Source organism: Uranotaenia lowii, chromosome 2 (assembly GCF_029784155.1).
Source record: "Uranotaenia lowii strain MFRU-FL chromosome 2, ASM2978415v1, whole genome shotgun sequence".
NCBI lineage: Eukaryota > Metazoa > Arthropoda > Insecta > Diptera > Culicidae > Uranotaenia > Uranotaenia lowii.
In genome coordinates, this window is record NC_073692.1 from 210065513 (window position 1) to 210092615 (window position 27103).

The 27103-nt window shown below is 31.9% G+C and overlaps 1 protein-coding gene across 1 annotated transcript in view; it reads right to left on the bottom strand.

Annotated features, from left to right (window-relative positions):
- Window positions 1-931: 931 nt before the first annotated feature.
- The window catches only part of LOC129742288 (nephrin-like), a 587776-nt gene continuing 561604 nt past the window's right edge, over window positions 932-27103 (bottom strand). The window contains exons 12-16 of the mRNA XM_055734170.1: window positions 18138-18279; window positions 17773-17975; window positions 17516-17697; window positions 1326-1542; window positions 932-1002 (exon numbers count right to left, since the gene is read on the bottom strand). Of these exons, the coding sequence (XP_055590145.1) occupies window positions 932-1002; window positions 1326-1542; window positions 17516-17697; window positions 17773-17975; window positions 18138-18279 (815 nt within the window). The remainder of the gene's footprint in view (window positions 1003-1325; window positions 1543-17515; window positions 17698-17772; window positions 17976-18137; window positions 18280-27103) is intronic.

Below are 27103 nucleotides of genomic sequence, written 5' to 3' on the forward strand. Positions count from 1 at the left end.
CTGGATGAAGGGTATCCTCGTAAAGGTCCCGAAGAAAGGAGACCTGACCGAGTGCGGTAACTGGCGTGGCACTTTGATCTGTACAACTCTCAAAGTACTCTGCGAAGTGATCATGAACAGGATCCAGGAGAAGATTACCGTGACACTTCGACGGCAACAAGCTGGATTCCGATACGGACGATCATGTGTAAACTACATCACAACGCTACGAATAATACAGAAACAAATCCACGAATTCCGAAATGAAATTTCAACGAAATCATTTGAATGGGCTACTGGTATTCGTTGATTTCGAAAAAGCAATCGATCGACTGAACCAAGATTCGGACTGCACTTATTTAGACAAAAAGGAGGGATCTGGTCCGTCTCATCATAGCGCAGTACGAGGCATTGTTGTACAAGATCCTGCACGCCGGTGTCTTGTCCAATCCAATCCCGGTAACAATATCCTTAGCAGATTGTTCAGTGAAACTTTTTTGTCGCATAGACCGTACTTGGAATATTTACAGCCACTCGGTGATAAATAAAAAATTAAAGACCTTAATTCCGCATGACAAATTTGGTAAAAATTACCGCCTTCAACGATTTTCGTCTATCGTGTATATCTGAAAATATTGTCAATGGATTTTGTTCTATTGATTTTCCTCTCAGATTTCAGACATTTTTGAAGTATGTTTTCAGAAACGATGAATTTCTTAAATTAAAAAAAGATATACCTATCTAAATGAAAACAAGAAATCGGGCCCTTTCCCCTTAAGGTTCGTTTAATTTCATTGAAAATAATACTAAGCTTAGCATCCATAGCTTCTTTTAACGAGTAATTTTGGTTCGATACTCGAAATCCTTCAGAGTAATTTTAGATTTTCTGTTTAGATTCGCATTGGAAGATTCAGACACCAAAGCCAAAAAACTTTCTTCAACATTTTCCGGGTCAGATACTTACAAAACCTCCATTCGTCCATTTCGTCGAATGTAGACTGGAATCTTCGCCATCGTTCGCTACTGGAATGCGGCATGGAATGAATACAGAAAACCACAATAATAAAAGATAACATGAACTTGGCAACTGACACCACTACAAGGCGGATGGCAAGATTCGATTTCCTTCCCCTCGTCACGTCTAAGGCACGTACTTAGCTGTCGCTTTTGTGGATGACGGAGGGAAGACTTGAGCTAAATTACCCATCGATAGAAACGCTCTATTTTATTTGTGCCATAGCTTATAACTATGCCATCGTCGGTAGTGCCAGAGTGCCAGAGAGGCTTTCGGCGAGAAAGTTAATCAAAAGGACGGAAATGCAAAGCAAAAAGTAAATCATCTTTACCGAACTGTGCCGGAATCACGTCCGGATCGCCCCTGTCATCGTCACCCGAATCGTTCCGGGGATCTTTGCCGCCCTTGCCGTCCATCGATTGGCCATGCCGGTCATGGGTTCCGGGTCCGCCTCCGTTTGCTGCTCCAGTTCCGGTTCCTCCCGGGCCACCACCTGCACCACATCCGGCTCCGTGCTGCCATCTCGGGCTCTGCTTGGTGTTGTTCTTCTGCAAATGATGACGCCAGAAATAGGCCAGGAAGGAAGAAATGAATTTCGGAATTAATGAAACGGAAAATTTCGCTCAATAAATTCCTGTTTTATTGTGGAGTAAGTTAATTAAAACAATCGATTGGTGGTGGCACAAGCTGCCGGGGTTTGTTTTCTAGAGGTTGGGTTTAGTTTCGCGACGATAAGATCAAGGAAAACAGTTTTCAGACTAAATAGAAGTGAATTTCAGTCGTAGTAATGTTTGTAGCGAGTTTTTAAAAACTTTTTGTTTCTTACAAAAAAACACAAAGATTTAAAACTTCAAATATGAAGATAAATCCAGCAAATTCATCAACCATCGGTTCAATTTAGGAGATTTTATATTTCTCATGCTGTTGGTGGGCTGTTTTTACTTTGCCAGTAGACAAGACCAAGGAACAGATATCAGAAAACCACAATCTACATAATGGAATCATTTTCGGCGAACATTTGCATGTTTATGTCAAATTTATTGTGATTGAATTTCGTTCTTTGAGTTGTTTAGATGTATTCACCGTATACAGTCTTGCGGCAGGAGTTGATTTTTGGTTGATCTGTTTTTGCATTTCGAACAGACCTGCAGTAAATAATGGCAATGAAAAATGGGTATAAATTTTAAGAGAAATGATACAGGCATCAATCAAACCATTCCGGTACTTTATTTTAGACTACAAGTCTTGAGACTTGCTATGCTATCATTGAAATTTCATAGTATTTTTTCAGATGCTCTTTAATGTGGAACACTTTGAAACTTTAGGGCGTAATATTGGTCCAGAAAATTATTTTCGTAGCCAGACATTTTTTATCCTCAGATTATTTTTAATTATGAAACAAAACTAAGAAAAGAATGGAACTAAATGAAAATTCAAAATAAATGACAAAAATGACAAAAATGACAAAAATGACAAAAATGACAAAAATGACAAAAATGACAAAAATGACAAAAATGACAAAAATGACAAAAATGACAAAAATGACAAAAATGACAAAAATGACAAAAATGACAAAAATGACAAAAATGACAAAAATGACAAAAATGACAAAAATGACAAAAATGACAAAAATGACAAAAATGACAAAAATGACAAAAATGACAAAAATGACAAAAATGACAAAAATGACAAAAATGACAAAAATTACAAAAATGACAAAAATTACAAAAACTACAAAAATGACAAAAATCACAAAAATCACAAAAATCACAAAAATCACAAAAATCACAAAAATCACAAAAATGACAAAAATGACAAAAATGACAAAAATGACAAAAATGACAAAAATGACAAAAATGACAAAAATGACAAAAATGACAAAAATGACAAAAATGACAAAAATGACAAAAATGACAAAAATGACAAAAATGACAAAAATGACAAAAATGACAAAAATGACAAAAATGACAAAAATGACAAAAATGACAAAAATGACAAAAATGACAAAAATGACAAAAATGACAAAAATGACAAAAATGACAAAAATGACAAAAATGACAAAAATGACAAAAATGACAAAAATGACAAAAATGACAAAAATGACAAAAATGACAAAAATGACAAAAATGACAAAAATGACAAAAATGACAAAAATGACAAAAATGACAAAAATGACAAAAATGACAAAAATGACAAAAATGACAAAAATGACAAAAATGACAAAAATGACAAAAATGACAAAAATGACAAAAATGGCAAAAATGACAAAAATGACAAAAATGACAAAAATGACAAAAATGACAAAAATGACAAAAATAACAAAAATGACAAAAATGACAAAAATGTCAAAAATGACAAAAATGACAAAAATGACAAAAATGACAAAAATGACAAAAATGACAAAAATGACAAAAATGACAAAAATGACAAAAATGACAAAAATGACAAAAATGACAAAAATGACAAAAATGACAAAAATGACAAAAATGACAAAAATGACAAAAATGACAAAAATGACAAAAATGACAAAAATGACAAAAATGACAAAAATGACAAAAATGACAAAAATGACAAAAATGACAAAAATGACAAAAATGACAAAAATGACAAAAATGACAAAAATACAAAAATTACAGAAATTACAAAAATAATGGAAATTACAAAAATTTAAAAAATGTCAAAACTTACAAAAATTAAAACACTTACAAAAATTAAAAAATAAACAAAAATGATAAAAATTACAAAAATAAAAAAATTACAAAAATTACAAAAATTACAAAAATTACAAAAATTACAAAAATATCAAAAATATAAAAAATTACAAAAATAACAAAAATTACAAAAATAACAAAAATGACAAAAATTACAAAAATGACAAAAATTAAAAAAATTGCAAAAACTACAAAAATTACAAAAATTACAAAAATTACAAAAATTACAAAAATTACAAAAATTACAAAAATTACAAAAATTACAAAAATTACAAAAATTACAAAAATTACAAAAATTACAAAAATTTCAAAAATTTCAAAAATTACAAAAATTACAAAAATTACAAAAATTACAAAAATTACAAAAATTACAAAAATTACAAAAATTACAAAAATTACAAAAATTACAAAAATTACAAAAATAACAAAAATTACAAAAATTACAAAAATTACAAAAATTACAAAAATTACAAAAATTACAAAAATTACAAAAATTACAAAATACAAAAATTACAAAAATTACAAAAATTACAAAAATGACACAAATTACAAAAATTACAAAAATTACAAAAATTAAAAAAATACAAAAATTACAAAAATTACAAAAATTACAAAAATTACAAAAATTACAAAAATTACAAAAATTACAAAAATTCAAAAATTACAAAAATTATAAAAATTACAAATATTACAAAAATTTTAAAAATAACAAAAATTTCAAAAATTACAAAAACTACAAAAATTACAAAAATTACAAAAATTACAAAAATTACAAAAATTACAAAAATTACAAAAATTACAAAAATTACAAAAATTACAAAAATTACAAAAATTACAAAAATTACAAAAATTACAAAAATTACAAAAATTACAAAAATTACAAAAATTACTTAAATTACTTATATTACTTACTATTAATGCAAAAATTACAAAATCTACAAAATTTAAAAAAATTATAAAAATACAAAAATAAAAACATTAAAAATATGACAATAATGACAGATTGATAAAAATTATAAAAATGACTTTAGTTATTTGAATGTTAATTTTTTTTTTAAATTTGTCAATGTTTTTGTGTCATACTTTTTAACATGTTGAGTTCATGTGATGGTACAATTTGTTTTGTTTCAGTTTAAATATTTTTCCTTTTAATTTTTGTATTCTTTTAGTAGTTTCTCGATTTATATTATTGTTTTGTTGGAAATTTAGTTATGTACCATTGATCAATTGATCCAGACATGAGTCTCTTTAAATTGCCTTAATTTATTTTACATTTAATACCAGTGTGGAATAGCTTGCTGTTTTTGCGATAGCAGAAACGTGTGATCTTCTTATATTTAGAACTCGTTATTGATATGAGGTAAAAGTCATGCAATCCATCTTGGAATCCCAGGAAATTTTGTACTCCTCCAAAACTTTTCTTCTTAATTTATTTCATCGTTATATTTGCCCTTTTTGCCGAGCTCATTAAAACTGAATTATGTTTTTCGTTCATTGAAGAAATGCTACTTTCCCCGTCACCGGCACGAAAAAAGGAAAATGTCTCATCATTTGGTGTGCTGCCGTTGCTGTTCTTGTTGCCAATTTGAAGCGCAGAGTTTGTTTTTTTTTTTTGGTTTGGGAATCCTTCGCTCTCTGTTTCTTCAATTATTTCAAGCAATGTGCAACAGGATCCGAAATGACAAGAGTTAAGAAAAGTAGAATGAAAATTTTAATGTCTTTTCTCGCCGGAAAAATAATGCAAAACGTGTTGGAAATGTGTCGCTGGGGAATTGTGGCTGGCAGAAAAAGAAACCGGTATCAAAAAACTGGTTGTTAAAATGTAACAAAACCAGTGCCATGTTTTTTTTGGGCGTGGAATGACTTTTAATTATTGTTGTAATTTCTCGTATATCTGTTGCTCTTGTACCTGAAAGTTGCTAGCTGTTGATTCGGTTTTTTTTTTCACTTGAATTGAAAGGAAACTCAATACAAGAGTTTTTTTTTATATTAATCAGAATTATTCAGACCATTATAATACCATCTGAAAATTTTCATAAGATGAGAGAAAATAAACAACTTTTGAAACTATTATCAAATTTAAATTAATTTATTAACACGATTTGTTTACTTCAGAATGATAATTGGATTCAATAAAAACTTTAAAAGCACTAAGCTATATGTAATTCAAAAATTTGTAAACGTTTATCCCATTTTGTGAAATCTGACGGATCCTTATTTTAGGTTTTCAATTCATGTGTGTGTTTAAAGATATGATTTTACGTTTTTTCTCAGTCGCCATTCCAACAAAACCAGAATTACATAACTAGCAATGAAAACTTTCTGATAAGCCCTAGTCTGATGGCATGGGCATAATTTACAAACAAATTTCCAGTTGTAAGCGACTCCCCAACAGCATTTATCCCTTTTTGTACCTTCAGGGTTAAAATTTTGCTTCACGTGCAGGAATGTTTAAATTTATTCCGTCTGGAATCACGTGGTAATCACAATCGCTACCCTACTAGAGTCTTTTTAATTTCCTGGCACTTTAGGGTGCTTTTTTGTTGGCCTGCGTTTATTTGTTTATTTTCTTCATGGGGGGATTTTCTGGAAAATGTATCCGCATATTTTCAGAAAGGTAGGTTCCTTACAGGCTTTCCGTACATTCAAACAGGCCGCAGAAGCGTAAGACGCGCCTCAACACCACCATCGGGACTGTTAACTTGAAGTCGATTCGGTTCCGCAAACACATTGTCGTGGTCAATTAAACTCAACAGCGGATTTTTTCGCGATAGGGAAAACGGTTAGGCAGCGAGTTACTATTTTTAACTTGACATTAGCATGCGAGATTTTTGACTGAGTAAGGGAGCACGCAGACTGGAGCATTCCACGAATTTATTCTAAGGAATATGCCAGTTTTGATGTGTGAGCTTTTTGCACCAACATCTACACTTGTATTACTTAGAAGGGGGAAAATCTTATGTCACAGTATATCTTTTTACAACAGCTCAAATCACGACCTTGATAAAATATAACAGTCTTGAAAAAACCTACTTATCTAAGGGGATTTATTTTTATGCATATTTTTTAATTCTGTCTTAGAAAAACAAAATTATAATTTTAGAGATTTATTATTACCAAATTGAAATTTGATGCGCCAAATATAAACAAATGGAGTTACCAGCTGGATGATAAAGTACGTTCAGAGCTCTACATTTTGAATGCACAGCGTTAACTGAAGGATATTTGGTTTTCGAGAAACAGAGAAAACAGAATAAAGTTTTTGCTGGGAGCTTACGGAGCTGTCAAACTTTGAACGCGTTTTTCTCGTAACAGTGAAGTTGGCGCACTCGCCGTATTCAAAATTTGATACCGAAAACATTTTATTTGACAATTCTGAAAATTCGATCGGTTTGAGTTTGAACTTTGTAACGGCCCGTAGTAGGCAAAGTGGGAATATCCGTAGTATCTCCAATGCATAATTTGAACATGTATCATGTCAGTCTTATTGGGAGTGGATCTTTGTGTGCTGAGAGGTGAAATTTCGGTAAAATGGAAATTCCACCCATAAGGACAGCAGAATAACTTATCGTTATTCTGACAGTCATCATGAGCTACCAAAGGTGGCTTTTCTATGGGAGGATGGAAAATGGAGTTTTCTTGGAGACCAAAAAGAAAACCTGGAGGTCTTAGCATTTTGATCCTGGAGTTGTTCGGTCGGTTTTTGTTAAATAAGCTGCATTTTGAGTAAATCGGAGTTAGGCGGTTATTATCCTACTGCCTTCAAGTATTTCCCCCCGTAAATTCGCCGTAGTAGTACGTGCCGCGCAAGTTGTGAATCGAGTCAACGACGATCTCGGGAGTTAACGGCCTATACGTTTTGGCATCCAAACCCAGCCCGGGAAGTTCTCTGGCGGTAGCTTGTGTGCAGGTGCAAGGACGATTTTATCGGTAAGTTTGCCTTTTAGTTACCTTTGTGAACCTCTTTTTAAGCATTGTGTTTGGTCATTTTATGCTGCGGAGAACTACGGATATTGTGCGGCGACTAAGTTCGTGAACCTACACAAACTTTCCTCATTTCGCCAACACCATTTTGGTTAGTTTTCTTTGGAAGCCCACCCCTGGGAAGAAAGTCCGGGTTTTAAAGAGACTTCAGCACATCAACTTTTTTAGTTGTTGGCGCTTAAGTGCTGTTAAGTTGAGTTACGCAATTTGGCTAATAAAATTTTCACTTTCCTTTAGCACGAAGTGGGATTCAGTCCTGATTAGAATCAGTGGCTGTTGGTTTTTGAGAGTTTTGTCGTCTTGTTTCAGCTTCGACTTCCGAAGGAAATCGAGACGGTACAACTTTTTTTTTTTTTTTATTAATTAGGATAATTCTTCCTCGATAACTTTCAGAAAACCTCTTCGACCAGGAAAAATGGCTCCTGAGACAAGTCTCTGGAGCCACCTCGAATTCATGTTTCATTTCAAATAGATCTTATTTGTATTGAAACACTCCTAGGAGTTGCACAAATCTATCTTTTTTGAGTTTTTAACAGTTTTTAAATATTCGTTTAAAACCAAAAATTTCCAAAATTAAGGCTTTGTAAGGCTATGTATTTGTTTAAGTTAATACTCTAATTGTGCTAAAATTGATTATTGAATTGTTAGCAATTGATTATATTTTTTTTAATAATTTCTGACTTTGCTAAATTATGTATACAAAAATCAGAATGTTTTACAGAACTCAGACACGGTGTCTCTGATGGAACGATTTTATTTATCGAAAATTAGCATCGCTAATTTTTGCATCATTCGAAAGCTGGGACTTCCCCCTTTCATTTGAGCCCAAATTTGAAATAATCCACCGGGGGGTCTAGAACATTTTATTTTTTTGAAGATTTTTTAACCTTTTTAACGGTTTTTCAAAGACAAAATCATACTAATCACTGTGGAAATGCTCGTCTTACCTTTAGCGTAAATCCAACATCATATGTTAATAACATTATTTAATAGGAAATTTCCCTGGCTACAATTCTGTAGGAGACATCAAAGTGATACAAATTGGAGGAAAAGAGTTGGAATGTCACAAACAGAGTGATTATTATTTCATTTGAAAAATCTAATGAAACTTCTCACCACTGATTGTACTATGACCAGAAAAAATATTCTACGAGCTTAGTAATTGGTTGTAGAGTGTATTAATGTTCAAAACGGTTTATTGACAATAGAAAATCAATCTTTTACATAAAATTGATCATGATTATCTGAAGTTATGAGCATTTTTGGTGTTTAATTATTCCGGGACAAATATCAAATTCTTTTTTTTTTTGTCTAATTTTTCAAAAAATCCCGAAGTAAGGGATTAATAAAGTTTAAGGTATTTTTTCCAATGTATTGAAAATTTGAGTAAATTTTTAATTTGAATTTTAAGCATTTCAAGCCACTGCTTTAAATACTGTTCATGATATGATGTTATATTTTGTTTTCATAGAAGTAAAAAAATAACCTTTTAGAGGAAAGCCAAAAATGCAGAAAACCACAGACAAATGTTCGCAGTGTTCCTTAGTATCAGATAAAAATCCATGTTTTTTTTTATTTTATCAAGGAAATATGAAAATAAAATGATCAATTTGAACAAATGCAAAATTTTCAGAAAACGAAATAAAAAGGTCGCGAAAAATATGATGACTTCAGATCTGACAACTCAAAGTGAATTGAGAGAATATTTTCAGATCAAAGTATTACATCAAATTAACCTTCTAAAATTGTTGAAAACAGAGTTGATGTTGAGATTATGTGATCTTCTTTTTCCTTTTAATAAAAAAACAATAAAAGACATTTGGTTCAGTTCGTGTACTTTCGAGAAAAATGAACAATCGAGAATTCTTGCTTGGAAACTTAAATTTGACCACATTTTTACATACATGAGTGCCTCCAAAATCACCAATTTATGCAAACAAACATAAACAGTGGGTTGAATTTTTTTTTAAATTTTATATATGACACTTTATTTCCCTTGTGATACCCGTGTCTAAGGTTTTACAATCAATCAAAAGTGAAAAGTATGAAAACCTTCAAAAGTCATCAAACAGGATAAAAGATTTTCAACAAAGATGTTTAATTTTGAAATCCAGGTGAAATATTTTAAATTTGGGCTTAAATGTAAGAAGTAAGTCTAATTTGTTTTCTAATCTCAAATGTTTGTTCTTAAAGTAGTCAAACTAACTTAGCTCGAAATATAAATAACTAGGTTTTCAAGAGAGGCGGGAGACATTTTTTACAGAATAAAACCCTTCAAATGCTTATAACTTCATATAATCCTGATCAATTTCATGTAAAAGATTGGTTTTTTATTGTAAATGAAATGTTTTGGACATATCTACACTCTTCAATCAATAACTAAGCACGTAGAATAATTTTTCTGGTAATAGTTCAATCAGTGGTGAGAAGTTTTATTAGATTTTTCAAATGAAATAATAATCACTCTGTTTGTGACATTCCATCTCATTTCTTTCAATTTGTATCACTTTGATGTCTTCTACAAAATTGTAGCCAGGGAAATTTCCTATTAAATGATATTATTAACAAATGATGTTGGATTTACGCTAAAGGTAAGACGAGCATTTCCACAGTGATTAGTATGATTTTGTCTTTGAAAAACCGTTAAAAAGGTTAAAAAATCTTCGGACCTGAACACAGCCTGAGAAGTTTTTCTACTCAATTTATTCTTTCAATCCATCAGCTTTTGATTTTGTGATTTGATCTGAAAAGCCAATATAAAATTAACAAGACCTAATTTTTTCAAATCAAAGCTATGATCGCAAAATGTAGTTAGGAAAAAAATCGCATTAAGGTAGTCATTTGTACTTATTGAAAAAAGGGGCTCCTGAGACAAGTCTCTGGAGCCACCCAGATTTTTTTTTTGAATGATTGAAAAATCCCGTCCACGAAAGTTTTCAAACCAAACCTCATCAAAAACTTAAATTGATACGGCGTTTTGATTTTGAAATTCTTGTTGTGTGTACTTCAATGTTAGAATGTACATATATTTAATCTGAGTACTGAAATCATTCATAAGTTTGTTTTAAGATTTTTGTAGCGGATTAATCAAGGATTAATCTTTGGTCAATTCAAACCTATCAGTACAAAGGTTCTGATTATTCTTCATTTGATCAAGATCTGCTTGCTAAGATATTTTAGTTTGAGAAATACAACGTTTAAAATAATTTAATACTTCAATTTTTAGCAATAAGACTTGATAAGATTACAACTGTTTCTGACTTCATCAAGAAAGTTTTTGAATATTGACATTGAAGATATTTCCTCATTCAACAAATTTGTTGAAGGCTGCAAAACTATTTGACTCATGTTTTAAGAAATACCAAGGATTCCATTTGAGTAAAATCCTTTTTTTAAACTTCGGAAAAAAATCCCGTATTTTGTAGAATTGAGAAAAACTGACAAAAATAAAACTTCTTTAACTTGTTAATCAGAAGTCATTACTAATCCTGATCCTACTAATTAGTCTTGAGAATAGTTTATCAGCTCTATTTTCAAAACTTTTGTAATGTTCTAGATTTTTTTCCTAAAAAGTGCAAAAACTAAATTTAGATATTTCACAAATTATTTAAAATAAGTTCTTTAAGCTATTGCACCAAAAAATAATATTTTGGTTGATTTTTATTTATTTCAATAATGCTGGAAACTTTAAAAATGATTAGAAAATGTAATGAGGGATTATAACAATATTTGTTTAAAATGAATCTTAGTAGAAGAATATTCCATTTAAGTGATCCATTATTGATCTTATGCAAAAACTTTAACTTAAAAAAAATATTTATAATAAAAACTAAGAATAAGAGTAAAACTACAAAATTAAAATAACATTTATTGTTAAGAAAATAAAAAAAAAACGACATAAGTGGTTGGTTGATCATCGGTTTAGGTTATCTTTGTAGTATTGTACAAGTTTGGAATCGTATACTAAAAAAACAAAAATTTTAGGATTATTCTTCCTCGACAGCTTTCAGGAAACCATTTTGACCAGAAAAAGTGGCTCCTGAGACAAGCCTCTGGAGCCACCATGAATCCATATTTCATTTCAAGTAGTTCTTACTTGTATAAAACACTCCTTGGAGTTGCACAAATTTATCTTTTTTTTGAGTTTCTAACAGTTTTCAATGTAAATTTACCGATGATTACTACATAAATAAAATCAGAATTTTTCAGAATTAAGAACTCATGAAATAGTCAATTCTGACGCAAACACAGCCTGAGAAGTTTTCTTTTATTGAATTGTCTCTTGCAATCCATCAGGCTTTTGTTTTTTTTTCTGTTTATTAAGGCATTTTACTTATAAAGCTTAATTTTGCCGAGTTGATCACTTTTTAATCTATGTTAGTTTAGCATTTTTGGTCATTCGTCAGATTTTTTTTATCACCTCTAGTTTTGGTGATATAGCGCATGGAAATTTAAAAATTGATCGTTTTTGAGTAAATCGATTTTACTTCATAAATCATCTTTGATAATGCGTAAACTAATAAAGTTATATAAAATTTTGAAAACATTTTGAATTTATTTATGATGCTTCATTCAATCAAGAATTCAGATCTGCCTGGTAAGAAATTCTAGTTTGAGGAATACAACGTTTAAAAAAATAAATAAGTTCTCAAATTTTTAGCAGTGAGAATAGATATGGTAACAACTATTTCTGACATCATTCAATACAGCCTTTGAATATATGATATTGAAGATTTTATCTCACTTATCAACTTTGTTGAAAACTGCAAAACGATTTGACTTTTTTTGTAATAAATATCAAGGATTGCATTTGAGTAAAATCTTATTTAAACTTCGTCAAAACTCCCGTGTTGAATTGAGATAAACTGACAAAAAGAAAACTTCTTTAACTCTTTTCTCAGAAGTCAGAACTACTCGTAGTCTTGGAGAAAGCTTATCACCTTTAGTTTAAAAAAAAATTTAATGTTCTAAATTTTTACCAAAAAAGTGTAAAAATTAATTTAATGAATTTATCTATATTCATAAATAACTCAAAATAAGTTCCATAATCTGTTTTAGCTGTTTTGTTATTTTTTATTTAAATTTTCATAATGTAATGAGAGAATATAACAATATTTGTTTAAAATGAATCTGAGTGGAAGAATATTTATTTGAAAAGATGCATTATTGATCTTATGCAAAAACATACATTTAAAATAATTATTTATGTATAAAAAAGAAACTAAGAGTACGACAAAAACTACATAATTTAAATTAAATTCATTGCTCAGGAAATTTCAATATAAGAATTGAAATAATTGATTGATTGATTATGGGTTTGGGTTATATTTGTAGTACTGCATAAGTTTGGTCTTTAAAGTTTTTCTGTTAAAACTGTTTTTAATTTCTTCCGGAAGGCTGTGAATTTTGTTGGTGACGAGATTGACGAGTATTGTGATATCGCAAGCCCGCATTAAAACTTAAGTTTTGATTATTGTTTGAAGAGTGTAAATATTTAATCAAAAACATAGGTTGTAGTTTGTAGATCACAAAGAATGAACAGAGAGGATATACATTATACATTGTGAGAACGATTAGAATAAATTAAATTGGTTGGGTAGAAAAAAGAGAAATTGAATATGATTTGTAGAAGAGAAACAAGGAACAACGACGCTTTGCCCCAAACAGCTTTTAAATAGTATAAAAGGGAGTGTACAAAAGCAAAATAAACTTTAAGTAAAATATGACGTGGCACAAACGCTTTCACCCTCCATAAAACTCCTCTCAGAGATGTAATTTTTTTTCGCAATTAATCAATGTGGCTGAACCATGACAGAGTTTCGTCTAGAATTAAATATCTAGGCAGGGCCGTAGGAAGAAGTGCTTCACGTGAGGGGTTTAGGTGACAATTTTTTTTTCTATAACATTTTTTCTTGAAAAATGCATACATAAATACTAGAAAAAAAATGTTAATAAGAGAATCTCATTGTTCGGCTTTGAGTTCTTTTAAATTAAAAGTTATTTATTTAAAATGATGACTATCGAAAATAAGTCCTAAAAGGGTTCAGTTTTTTTAAGCTTTAAAAAAATTAGGGATCTTTAAGGCTTCATTTGTAGAAAAAACTTGTTTGGGGTTCAAATCAGATTTATTTTCAACTCTTGTAAAATCGATACATTATGATTTTAGTTTAAATTTTAAACAACAAACCAATTAAATATTTTTGAGCACAATTTTCCTAAACCTGAAGATTCAGTACAAGTTTACCAGAAATAAATTATCTCAAAAAATTTATTTCATTCTTAAAATCCTGTGAAAAAAAATGATATTAAAATTGAGATTTTCCAAAGAACGCAATTTTGAAAATGAGTTCAGATCTTATTTAATAATAGTGGGTTTTAACCTGTTTTATGTTTTGTTTTGGGCAATTTTGAATTTTAATTTCGAATCTGAATTCTACATTTTGAACCAGAATAAAAAATTCTAATTCCTCATTTCAAATCGATTTCTAATTTTCATAACTTTCCAATTATTATGAACAGAGCAAACAGAATCCTGTTTGTTGAATGTATGTATGTTGGTTATCCACCATGGGTGCACGGATTTACCGCAGTTTCTGCCTAAGTATGTGTTCACGTGCATTCTTTAGATTATTAAGTTCGACAAATCTCCAATGCAGCGCGTACACCATACCCGAACCCCATAGCTTCGTATGAACTGTTATGGAGTGAAAGTATTGTGTTGATGTAAGTATATTTTGGAAGAACGAGTCAATCAGGTGGGCTTGTTTACTTACAAGTAATCCGGTATTCTTCTATATACCTTGCCAGCTTTGATTTTCTATATGAATATTTTCTTTAATTATTTTTCCGTAATTCAACTAGTGAGTCTGAATGCAAATGCCGAATTATGAGGTTCTGATAATACAATTCTGGATCACAGTTGAGGAACTTTTTCGAGTTTCAATTCTTCAAAATAAAAGCAATAATTTCAAATCCAAATCTTGAAATTGTTTATTTTAAATATTTTCTTTAATATTCCGGAGTGATGAGTTTCGAACCTGGAACATGAGTCTAATTTTAGTTTCAAATTCATCTGTGTTTAAAATACAAAATCAAGATTCAAATTAGGATTTTGTCCCAATGATGACCCGAACTGAAAATAAAGAATCATTAACTGAATGCAGATTCCACAGTTTAATCATAGGTAACAAATTTAGATTTTTATAAAATAAAAATTGGAACCAGAACATCGGAAATGATTCAAATCTTAGCCAACAAGATGTTTTTCCGCACTTATCCGGGCAGGGAACATCCGGTCTATTTTACTTTAAAACCGGGCATCCGATTTCAAAGTATACAACCCAAAATCTGGGCATTATCCTAGGCTTGCTAGATGGTTTTAAAAAAAAAGCGGGACAATTTGAGAGAAAAAAGCGGGACACAGCCGAAAAATCGGGACATTTTCAAATCTGTTAGAAAAAGTCATGAAATGTTTACATTAGACCGCTCCAAAAAACGACTTTTTGCTCCCATATGTATTTTCGGGGAACTGAAATAAAGGGAGAAAATTCGTCAATGATCATATTTAATTTAAACTCCTAAAAAAAAAAAGAAAAAAAAGGTGAATGATCACACAAATTGTGCAGCCAATGATTGAATTTGTGGTAATTTGTGGCAATTTGTTAGAGGAAATAAGAAGGTTTGAATTCAAATGAGAGAAACCAGTGCTCAGGGAGAGTGAAAATGTGATAAATATTGCAAATTGTTGCAATTTGTGAAGCAGTGGTGGAATTTGGATTATTACCACTCTAAATGCAAAAATTTTTCTTTTGATTTGAATCCCTTGTATATTTTCGATGCCTTTTGGGTCACCAAGCAGCAGTGTGAAATTTGAGATGATTTGCTTGATTCCTGAGTAAGCGCGATGCTTTTCAATTTTTAATGGAAATGTGTATGGAAGATGAATTTTTTCGAACATTAAATCATCCAGAAAATTCAAGTAAGCATTAAATGAAGTTGGTCTTTGACTTTTGGTATTGACTTTTCTTAAGCTTCAGTTTTTGCTAACATGACAAGCAGCTAAGTATTTCATGAACAAAGTTATAACCATTTGAAAAAAAATCTGAATTCATTATTAATTATTTAAAAATTGAAGACTTTGCTTGCTACAGCTTTTAATAATTTCATAACATGTTTTTGCAAAGGTTACATAAATCAATAAATTCTATGCAAAGCAGTTTTTAAGATTTTTTATTCTCCTCCTACGGTTACACAGCTTTCAAATAAGCAGTCAAAATCGCTAAAATTAGAAAAATAATTTTGAAATAAAATAATTTTGAATACCATCGAATATCTTTTCTGGGGTACAAATTCGGTTTGCGCTTTGTTCACATGAATTGTACTGCAAGAATCCACGAATTTTTTTCATCTAAAGTTATATTTTTTTGGAACTTTCAGTACACCACATTTGAATGAAAAAATTTGTTTACCCATACAAATTTCCATACAAAATTAAAACTCGTTGCGCTTATTCAGGACTGCATGGATAGCTTCCATAAATTCGATTGTTATTTCTGGCACCAAAAATAACCAAAAAAAGTTATGAGAGGTGTAAAAATTTAAGAATTGTAGTTTTCTATACAAAGCTTGCAAAAAAGTAATGTAGTTTTTACTTGAATATAAAATTTTATGTTTATGTTTTCGACTGTAGATGATGTATAGAAATTTTAATTTGGCTTTTTTCAGTTTTGGATGTAGATTAAACAACTATTGTTTTTGAAATGCCCTGAAAATTTTATAAATTGGCAACATAGCTCAGTTGGTAAAACACCTGCTTTCTGCGTCTACGTCCATGATTTTAAAACCAAGAGTGAACATCGAACAAAATTTAAGCTATTTCGTGCTTTTCGCCAACTGCATCTTTAAGTAAATAATGTGAGAATAAAACAAAGATGTTAAAACAATGTTGATTGAAACTAAAAAAAATCAATAATGAAAAAAGTACAAGTGATTTTTAGTTTTTAAACATTCCAAGATATTTCTTTGATTTTTACCATAGTTGTTCTTGAATGTCAAGACTAAATATAAATAACCTTAAATTTTAAGTTGTTTAAAAGAATTCTTGTTAATAATATTTCTTAGCAAGGATATTTTTTCACTCAATTGATGTGATGTCAATTGAATTTGTTATTATTCAATGAGAAAAGGCATACCTCTGTTAAACAGCTAATAACTATTTTTCCTAATAGGATACGAAGTTACCATCTTCGACAAAGTTGTTCAGCGGAAAATTTCCTTTAGGAATTTTATAAATTGGCACAAAAACTTTCTGCTGGCTCGGTTCCACAGAAGAAACAAAAACGATGTTGATTTTTCAGTACAAAATATTCAATTTTCCCATGCAAACCTAAAAGTTCAAATTTACTCATGTAAACGTTACTTAAAAATTCTACAAAAATCATAGATGAGTTTTTAACTAAGACGAAACTTTTTAGACTCCAGAGTTCGAGAAATTCAAAAATGACCCCAAATCGACTCAGTTTAGTGTACGTATTTTTTAATCCTGGCTAAAGCGATAAGAACTATACGAATTAAATGATATTCGACACCTTATTCGTACATACTAGAATGCAAGAGAGCGCATGTTTTTGCTCACAACGCATGAAAACCGTTGCCAACGACAATATTTGCTGTTTCTCTCATAGGACAATTAATTCATATACACCATATAATTTTTAACAATTTGGTTGCACTGGTGGTCGCAAATAGAACAGCAAGTCCGTTTTCTAACATGAAGCCTACGTGGGCAAACAAAAAAAAGTATTAGTGTGTTCTGTCTGTAACTTACCTTTGACGAATCTTTGGAATTGTGGTGCTTCACCAGATCACTGCTTACATTCGTTATGGTTGAGGTTGTCGTCACCTTGATGTAGTAAACTCGCACAAAAATAACGAAACAGAGCACCAGTAGCGTCAGCAGGATCCCGAACAGGATCGGTGAAATACTGTCCAGTGAGCTGCTGGTTATGACTGTTTAGAAGAAAGAACAACATGAGGAATTTATCAAAATTTGTTGTTTCTTATTGTAAGAAACAAAATAGGTACCTGCTCGATTTTCAGTCACCGTGGGCTCAAGGTAGAAATCTTTAACGACAATCCCTTGACTGCGGCCTTTCTGATTGACGGCATAGATTACGGCCTTGAAGGCATTTTCGTCACCCAAATCGTCGTAAATTCCGCTGTAGTGTATCAGCGTATCCAAAGCATCGAGGACGAAGTAGGGCTCATCAGGATTTGTAATGTTGTATCTGCAAAAACAAAACGCATACATTTCAATTCAATTTGATTCCAAATAAAGTTGTGTAGTGGATGATCAATTTGTGAGTGCAATATTTGAAGCAATTATTTGGCGCAATTTGCTCCCGGCAAACAGCAAAATCATTCGCATTGATTGCACACATCTGGCTCACCTCAATCTTCCCGTCCTGCTCGAAACCAGCTCGAGTGTGAAAATCTGCGGCAGCCCTCCATCGTATCCGGCCAAACACTGCACTTCCACCGAGTTCTGGGTCTGATTGTTTATCGAGCAATTTTTCACCGGTGAAGGCAAACCTGTTCGAGCGTAAATAACAAAGAACGATTAATATGGAAAAAGGCGAAAGCTCACGCAATAGCCCAGCTAGACTGAACTCAAGCCATTTGCCGTGATCCGGTAGACTCCAGAAAAAAAGGGGAAATTAAAAATCGACTACCATTCAACTTCACTTTTCCAGTTTGCTGGATCTTGGGTGCTTTTGGCCTTGTGGAGCACAGTGGCCCAAATCTCAAAAACAACTGACTTATTAAAAAAAAACAAAGAAACAAAATGATAAATTTTAAATACTTAAAAAAAATTTCTAAAATTTTTACAGAAAAGTTAAGCACGAAAAAACTCTTACAAATGTTATTGTTCTTAGGCTGCAACACAAATCCGAGCAGTTTAAAACATGTATTTTTTCAGAATTTTCAAGGGTTTAAACTTTAAACCAAGGAATATTTAAATAAGGTAGTGTCGTGAGCCATATTGGTTTTTTTGTGACGTCACAAAAACGATTGTATCGAAAATTTATGTGAGAATGGTAGGAGTTTCAAAGAAAAACACGTTTTAAAACGAAATCGAATTCCAATTTCATTTTGATTTTGTTGTAAGGCCTCTATTTCACTTTGTTATAAAGTTTTTTGGTCCTTTTAAGGTTGCATTATATTTTTTTCCTAATTTATTAATGAATGCAATGTCGCCTTGAAGCTAAAACGTGCAAAAATGAAGAAAATATCAGCTTCGAAAAGGTCTAGCCGGTAGTTATTGAGTGTTCAACGGATTGTTATGATTTTAATCCAACCGGTTTACCATATACAATTCTTATGTAGAACAATTAACATCAATTCATGATTGTTAACCCAGTTTACTAAAATGCCAATAAAAGATTGTGGTTTTGTATTAAAATTGTGTTTTGATCACTTAATTGCAATGAGGAACTTAAACTGCCCAACTGCAGACTTCGCACTAATTTTAAAATTTTGCAAATTTCAGTGGTGAAAATCCACAATTTTTTTGAACTTCGATGGTCTTTTTTAAAGAAAAAATATTCGAAAATGCAACTTTTTTTGCATCCATCTTAAAGAGCAAGAATCCTTCTATAATAACATGTTTTCAAAGTGGAAAATTTCCAGCAGATTCTTCGAATTATCATCGAAAAAGAAAAGTTTCCTAGTAAATTAACAGATTTTTCGTGATTGTGACGTCTCAGCCTGTACCAATACTAGAGCAGGGCTGCCTTGGCACTACCTTTTTTAAATATTCCTTGGGTTTAAACCCTCCCCCACCCGTGGAGATTTTTTCCACGTTAAATTTTCTTATCAAGAATAAATTGACCATAGTAGCCAGAAGTTTTTGATCCCAAAAGGTGTTCAAAAATAAGTGTTAATAAATATGTCTGAAAATTGACCTCCGGCGGAATTTATTCCTAAGTCATTCTAAGTAGGCCATAGACATTTAATTTTTCGTCATCGTTCAACGTATCGAAACTTAGTTTTGATTGTAAGTTTAGAATTGCAATTCAATAAAGTTTTTGTATTGAAACTCAAATCTTGATACAAAAAAAACTACTTTAAGAGATAGGTTTGATTAAGAGTTGTAACTGAACAAGTTCAGAATTTGAAACCAACCATTTTTACTTAAAATTTCATGCATCGAATACTTATTTCAAACATCAGCAAGTTGGAAGCCATGTGTCAGGTGTTTAATACTCACAATAGTCAATAGGAACAGCAAACAAACAAAAATATAATTCCTAGTATCCATTACATTATTACTAATCTTTTTGAGTTATTTAAAAACGTGTTTGTCATTTCAAATTTTATGCTGGTATAAAATATTATTCAAGCAGGATAATTTCAGTTTCAATTATTTTTTTTCTTGTTCTTCTAAACCCTCAACTCCACATTCAAAAGGGTTTCGAATAATGAAACATGGCCACGAATTCACATCTTTTCAAGGTGCAAAGAATTTGAACATTTATTATAATTATTTTGGATGTCCTGAAACAAAGTTAGTTCTTTCCAATAAGCTTTTATTTTTTAAGTAACTTTTGGAAAAAGGTTTATAAACTATTTAATAAATTTCTGCATTTTGACAATTAAATAATTATTAATTTGAAATAAAGGTTATCAACCCAATTTTCAACTTTTCTCAAGACCGTAAGTGCTTTCATCTTCAGCGAAAAAAGTTATAGAGAATTTCTAGTAGTCCTTTATTCCATTCGGTAAAATACGGATATTGAAATAAATTTAATTTATAATTTTTTTTAAACCAAACATCAAATCGTTTTGCAAGATTCAACCAATTTGTCGAATAAACTTATACCACTTTTTTTTAAACTGTCTTCAGTAATGTTTGTTATACTTGATTTAATGTAGATTTTTTTGTTCATCAGTTATCAATAGTTGAATACACTCAAAACTTAACTCAAATTCATTTTTTAACTTGTTAACAGCACATCAGCAAAACTAGAATATCGACAAAATCTGACAAAAAATTAGAAGTCAGGACGCCAAAATTTCCCAAATTTTTTCAACATAGGCTACAATAGGTGTTTCCTTAAGAATCAATAAAATTCTAAAATTTTGAAAACACTTTTTCTTCATCTTCATATTTTGTTTTTATTTAAAAAAAACATAATTTTTTGTAATCTTTTTAATACGTTTGTCTTTGTATTCCAATCCTTAATTTTTGTGTTTTGAAAAAAAAAATCTTCTTGCAAGTTTATCAATCGAATTGTTTAGTAAGAAAAACAGTGGTTCTACATTTTGTCCTTTTCAGGACCCAATATTCAAAATTTTTCAAAATTTAAACTACAAAAGTTGCACTCGAATATCAATAATTTCACCTTTTTTATTTTTTTAAATCATATTTCTTGAATCGATTGTAATTTTTTAAATTAACCAAAAACTTAAAAAAATGATTCGAACTAGCACCAGTGAAGTAAAATTTAAATTCACAATGTTAACTTATCTCAAGAAATTTGTATTTGTATTTGTATTTGTATTTATATTTTTACTTCATCTGACAGTATTGTCTTCATGAATTTAATAACTAGTTTTAACTCTACATTATATAAAATAATTTGTGTTTACTCAAAGGTCGCAAGACGACTTAGCTGGCTACTTTTTCTTATTCTTGTTTTAAAAACATTAGTTGAAATATGGAATTCAAACAAGTTGTAGAAACTGTTGAACACTTTAAACATTGCACGCAGAGGTTCTTGTTGGCCGTAGTTGGTTCGCTGAAAATCAATTCGTAGGAATTCACTTCCTCTGAAGAGTCGGGGTCTGATGTTCATATGGACTTGCCGCAGCAACGCTGGACAATCGATGTCTCCGTCGATGAGTTTCTTCACGAAGATGGCTCTTGCGATTATGCGTCTTTCAGTTAGTGTCTCCATTCCAATCAGCAAGCAACGATGTTTGTAATCAGGAAGCGCATCAGGATTGTTCCAAGGTAGGAATCGCAGGGCATATTTGACGAACCTTGATTGAACTGCCTCAATACGTTTGGCCCAGTATGCCGTGTAGGGACACCAAACAACTGAAGCTGTTTCGAGCCCGGATCTCACCAAAGAATAGTACAAAGATCGTAGGCAATATGGATCTCTAAATTCCTTAGAAATTCTAGTGATAAATCCGAGATTTCTATTAGCTTTGGCTATTATGCTAGAGTAATGCTGCTGAAACGTGATTTTTTCATCAAGAGTGACTCCAAGGTCCTTGAAGGAAAAAACTCTTTCTAATGGTTCACCGGATATTCGATAGTTCCATGTGATAGGATTAGGCTTTCGTGTGAATGAGATAATAGCACACTTTGGTGTACTGATGGTTAGATGGTTCATTTTACACCAGTTGGCAAATTTATCGATACAATTCTGTAGAATCAAACAGTCATCCTCAGTTCTGACCTTGTGAAAGAGTTTGAGATCATCTGCATAGCCTAGTCGGCATTCATCCGGTAACATTAAAAGCACGTCATTAAAGAAGATTGCGAATAGGAGAGGCCCTAAATTGCTGCCTTGTGGTACGCCCGAGCAATTACAAAAAGCGGAAGAAGTTTGGGAACCAAGTTTGACCGACATTTGTCTCTCTTTCAAATATGATGCCAGCCACAAGACAAATGTGTCCGCAAAGCCGAGCCTACTAATTTTGGCTAGAAGCAAATTATGGCTAACACAATCGAACGCAGCCTTGAGATCTGTATAGACAGTGTCAATTTGAAATCCCTTTTCAATAGACTTAAGGCAGAAAGAAGTAAATTGAGATAAATTTGTACTTATCGATCGACCAGGGAAAAACCCATGTTGGTCGATGGAGATATACGACTTGACATTGTTCATTATTGTTTGAGATATCAAAATTTCAAATAATTTTGATCCAACACAGAGAGATGTTATGCCTCTGTAGTTTTGTACATCTCGCTTGTTACCTTTTTTGTAAACTGGAAACATAGTCGATTTTTTCCATACTGCTGGAAACGTGGCTGTGGTCAGTGAGCGATTGAATATAATCATCAATGGTGCGCAGAGATTGTGGGCACAATTTTTGAAAACAGAAGCGGGGATTCCATCAGGGCCTGGTAATGATGACAGTTTCAATTTCTTGATAGCGGAGAGAATTTCTTCGGCAGAATAGTGCGGTAACGAGATATTTGTTGCATTTTCTGGAACATATGCTAGAGCTGCGTCGTCGTTTGTTTGCGTATCCGGGGTAAAAACACTAGAGAAATGTCTGGCGAAGAGTTCACACTGACCGTCTAAAGTGTCGCATACTATGTTCCCCAAGTACATCCTACTTGGTAGTCCGCTTTCTTTTCTTTTTTCGTTGACGAAAGACCAAAATAATTTTGGATTTTGTTTCAAGTTTTCTTGCATACGGATCGAGTACCTAGCGTAAAGTGTTCTATTATATTTTTTGTATTCATTACTAGCTTTTATGAATGCAGATTTTGTATGTGCATTTTTATTAACGCTGTAATATCTCAAAGCCGCGGCTCTTACACGTTTCAGCATTCTTAAGTTCCGATTCGACCACGGGGGCTTGGGGCGAGCTCGTCGGGGTGGTGCGTAAGATTCGATTAGCTGATTTATCTTGCTAATAAAGATGGACACTGCCTCGTCGATTGATGTGGTATTGTTAATAAACTGCCAGTCTATATTTTGTTATGCGGCATTGAGAGCTACAAAATCAATTCTTTTAAGGTTCAAAGACTGTTCAAGTGGAGGTTCACAGTAAAAAACTGTAGAATCTAAAACGATGTCGGCGGTAATTACAGGGTGATGATTATCGATGGGGACCAATGGCTCAAGAGCTGTCCCAACCAAACAGTTCTGAGAGACAGTGTCGTTTGCAAAAAGCAAGTCAAGCGTACGGTTATTCATATTTTTCGCGCAATTCAATTGCCTGAGATCGAAAACAGCCATTCTGTCGATCAAAATTGAACTAGCCGCGGAGAAAGACGATGAGCTGGGATCCACATGAATGTGCCCGTTTGAATTCGCAATCCAATTCAAGTTGGGTTGGTTGAAATCTCCGAACAGTAGGCAGTAATCACGAGTATGCATTTTTTCGAGAACCTCAGCAACAGAGTCTAAATGCAATTCTATTGCTGATTCATTGGAAGCTAGGCTGGGGCTTACGTACGTCACACCAATAAACACATTTCGAGATGCCGTCATAAATCTCACCCATTATTAAGGTTGGCAGAATTTTTTCAGCACGTATTCGGGCCGAACAAATCCGGGCTAATTTTTCTTAAAATCTTGGAAAATCTGGGTATTTGATTTCCAAATTTTTGACCAAAATTTGGGTGAATTTGGTCAAAACCTAGAAATTTCTCGAATAAATTTAATAAAAAGGTGAAAACAATTTTTTTTCATCAGAATTTATCAGCAGATTTCATACCTTATTTTAGGCTTTCAAAAATCCTTACATAGTAGTTTTTTTCAAACTAGCTCAAAAAATTTCGTTTTGGACGCAAAAATAAAACATTTTAACAACACAATTTGTTTTTTAAAGTTTGATTTGAGAATGCGATTGAGAATAAACCCCGACGAAATCCGGGCACCCGGGCCAGATCGGACTGTTCCCAAATTTAATATTAAACTACCTGACCCGGTGTGCTTTGCTACATCTTCCAAAAATTAATGAAATTTTGGAGAATTTTGAATATTTTAATTTATTTGTTCATCATTTTAAATAAGTTTTAACATTATTCAGAGGCAACTTTAAAAGTGCTGCAATTTGAATTTGAAATTGTTATACGAAAATGTTTTTTTTTAATTTTTTAAACGATTTTTTTTTCATTTTTAAACCCTGATCTGAAATTTATTCTTAAGTCGTTGTTTTAAATTTCTCGAGCTATGCACACAAACTCCCTCACGTCCCCCCACTGAAAGAAAGGTCCAAAATCATTGAGGTTTTTTTTCGTATGCATTTATGCTCTTACGTTAAATGTGGTTCCTTTTGATTGATAAATTCTCGAATGGGTGCCCCCTTGCTCTCCATCTCCTGGAAGAAGAAAGGGTCTCCTAAGCAAATGTGCTTTAACTTTCTTGATTAGTTTTTGAGCTATACAACAAAACTGGAATGATTAGTTCTCGAGATACAAAACAAATATTTTTAGGAAATCTCCACACTGTGAGGCTGCAGCACACCATGGTGGGCCTAAAAAAATACAATTTTTCCTATAAGTTCTCGAGATATGATAAAATATGTATGGGGGCCCTCTTCATCCTTGTTCTTCTTCCCAATGGAAAAGAGAAGAAGGGTCTCGAATAATCATAAAAACATCCTAATCCCAAATACATTCCCATGTCAAATTTGTGTCTATTTGCTTGATTAGTTCTCGAGTTAGGCAAAAATTGTATGGGAGCCGCTTTCTCTCCTTTGTATGTTCCGACAAAAAGGAAGATAGGAAAGAGGTGCTCAATAATCATAAAAACTCATTCCTTACTCAAATATTTTTCTTTTCCTAATTTGGTCCAAAATATATGGAAGCCCGTCGTTTTGATAACTTTTGGAAGACAATTGTAAGAAGCAGGTCCAATGTAAGAAATTCTGCGTCGACCAAAAGATGTTAATCAACGGCTTGGAGCAACGGGCTTGGATTTAAAAAATTGTATGAGAGACCTCCTCCTTTCCTCCTATTTCCTCACTGGCATAATCATAGAAACATTTTTGGATTCCAAAATATACTTCCCTGCCAAATTTGGTTCTATGTTCTTGATTAGTTTTCGAGTTTTGCAAAAAAAAATGTATGGCACTTTGTATTTCCCTATTGGGAGGAGAAGTATTACAGTGCCCCTCCCCGTTTACTATTCTTCCAATGTAAGGAGGGGTCTCAAGTAGCCATAGAAAACAGACAGACAGACAGACAGACAGACAAACAGGCAGAAATTATTTTTTTCTTATATGAATTTCAAACAATTCAAATGCCACAATATTTTAGTTGTAATAAGTGAATGATTGAATTAATCTAAAAATTAAAAAAACCGAATTATTGGTGGGGGTTAAAATCTCCTTTTTGAATTTTTAATCCGGAATTCCCGAGAAAAGGATTATCTTATTCCTAGATTCGCGGAAACGTTAAAATGGTCGGAAAATGGAGAACTCTATTTGGCAGTAGCATCAAACCTTAAAGTCAGTGTAGTTTTGAAAAAAAAAAAACAAAATCATTCATTTTAACCCTTATCCCACATTGTTGACAGTTTGGTGGCTTGTAATTTTATTTAGAGCGTTCGAATAAACTAAAATTCTTCTCAGACACCTATTTGATATATGAATTTTGCATTCTTACTTTTCATGGATGCTTCCATAAAATCCAGACTAAAGATCTCTCGTATATGGGATCTTCAGTGTCTATTTGACACTCCCTGCTTGAAACCATCATATAATATGCTTGTCAGACAACATTCAGCTACAATAGTTTATTCTAAGTTATTAAAAACCAAAAAACGAAAAACATGCTTCAGAATAAAGGCTGTAGATCAGCTATCATTTTCCCAAAACATTTTTTTTGTTTAGTGCAAGTGTAAGCTGAAGTTCGAAACTGTAAAAATATAAATATTTTAGATTCTCAAAGAGTTTGAAAAAATGTTGGGAGTTTTAATATTTGTAGCACGCTTTTTTTTTTTTTTTTTTATGAGCAGGGAAAAGCCCGCGGGAGTTGAGCTCTTTTCGAGTCCATGCTCCCGTAGGCATAAAACCTCCTCATCATTCTTTATTTTTTGATTTCATTTTTTCAGAATATTGGTTTTACAAAGGTGTATCACTTTTTTGTGCACTCGTATGACATTATGATAACCATATAAATGATTTAGCGATTCTTGGTGAAATAGTAGTGATGTTGTTGTTAGCGGAGGCAGCGGCGGCGGTGGTGGCGGTGGTGGTGGTGGCATTTGCTGGATGGACAATTTACTTTGGACAACTAAAAATGCGAAAATTGATCAAAATCTGCAGACGTCGTAATTAGTTGGATTTATGTAACAAACGGCTGAAATAGAAACAGTGCACAATAAGGAAAAAAGTGCGAAGAAATTCAATATCTTCCCTCTTATTTGGAACAAATCCATAGAGCCATAAAGCCTTTTTAACCCCTAATTCCCCTATATTTTGTAAACAATTCAGAAAAAAACTTATTAAGACCTCAAAATTTTGAACAAAAATAATCCTATCTTGTGTAATTTTTTTCTGAGAAATCGAATGGAGGCTGTTTGGTAAGAGTTATAGTTGTTTTTACCCTCAATTCCCCTATATATTTTCAATTATTTAAGAAAAAAAAATTTTTTTTTTTTCAACCAAATGAAACATATCTTGTGTGATTTTTTCCAAGGAATCAAATAGAGGCTATTTG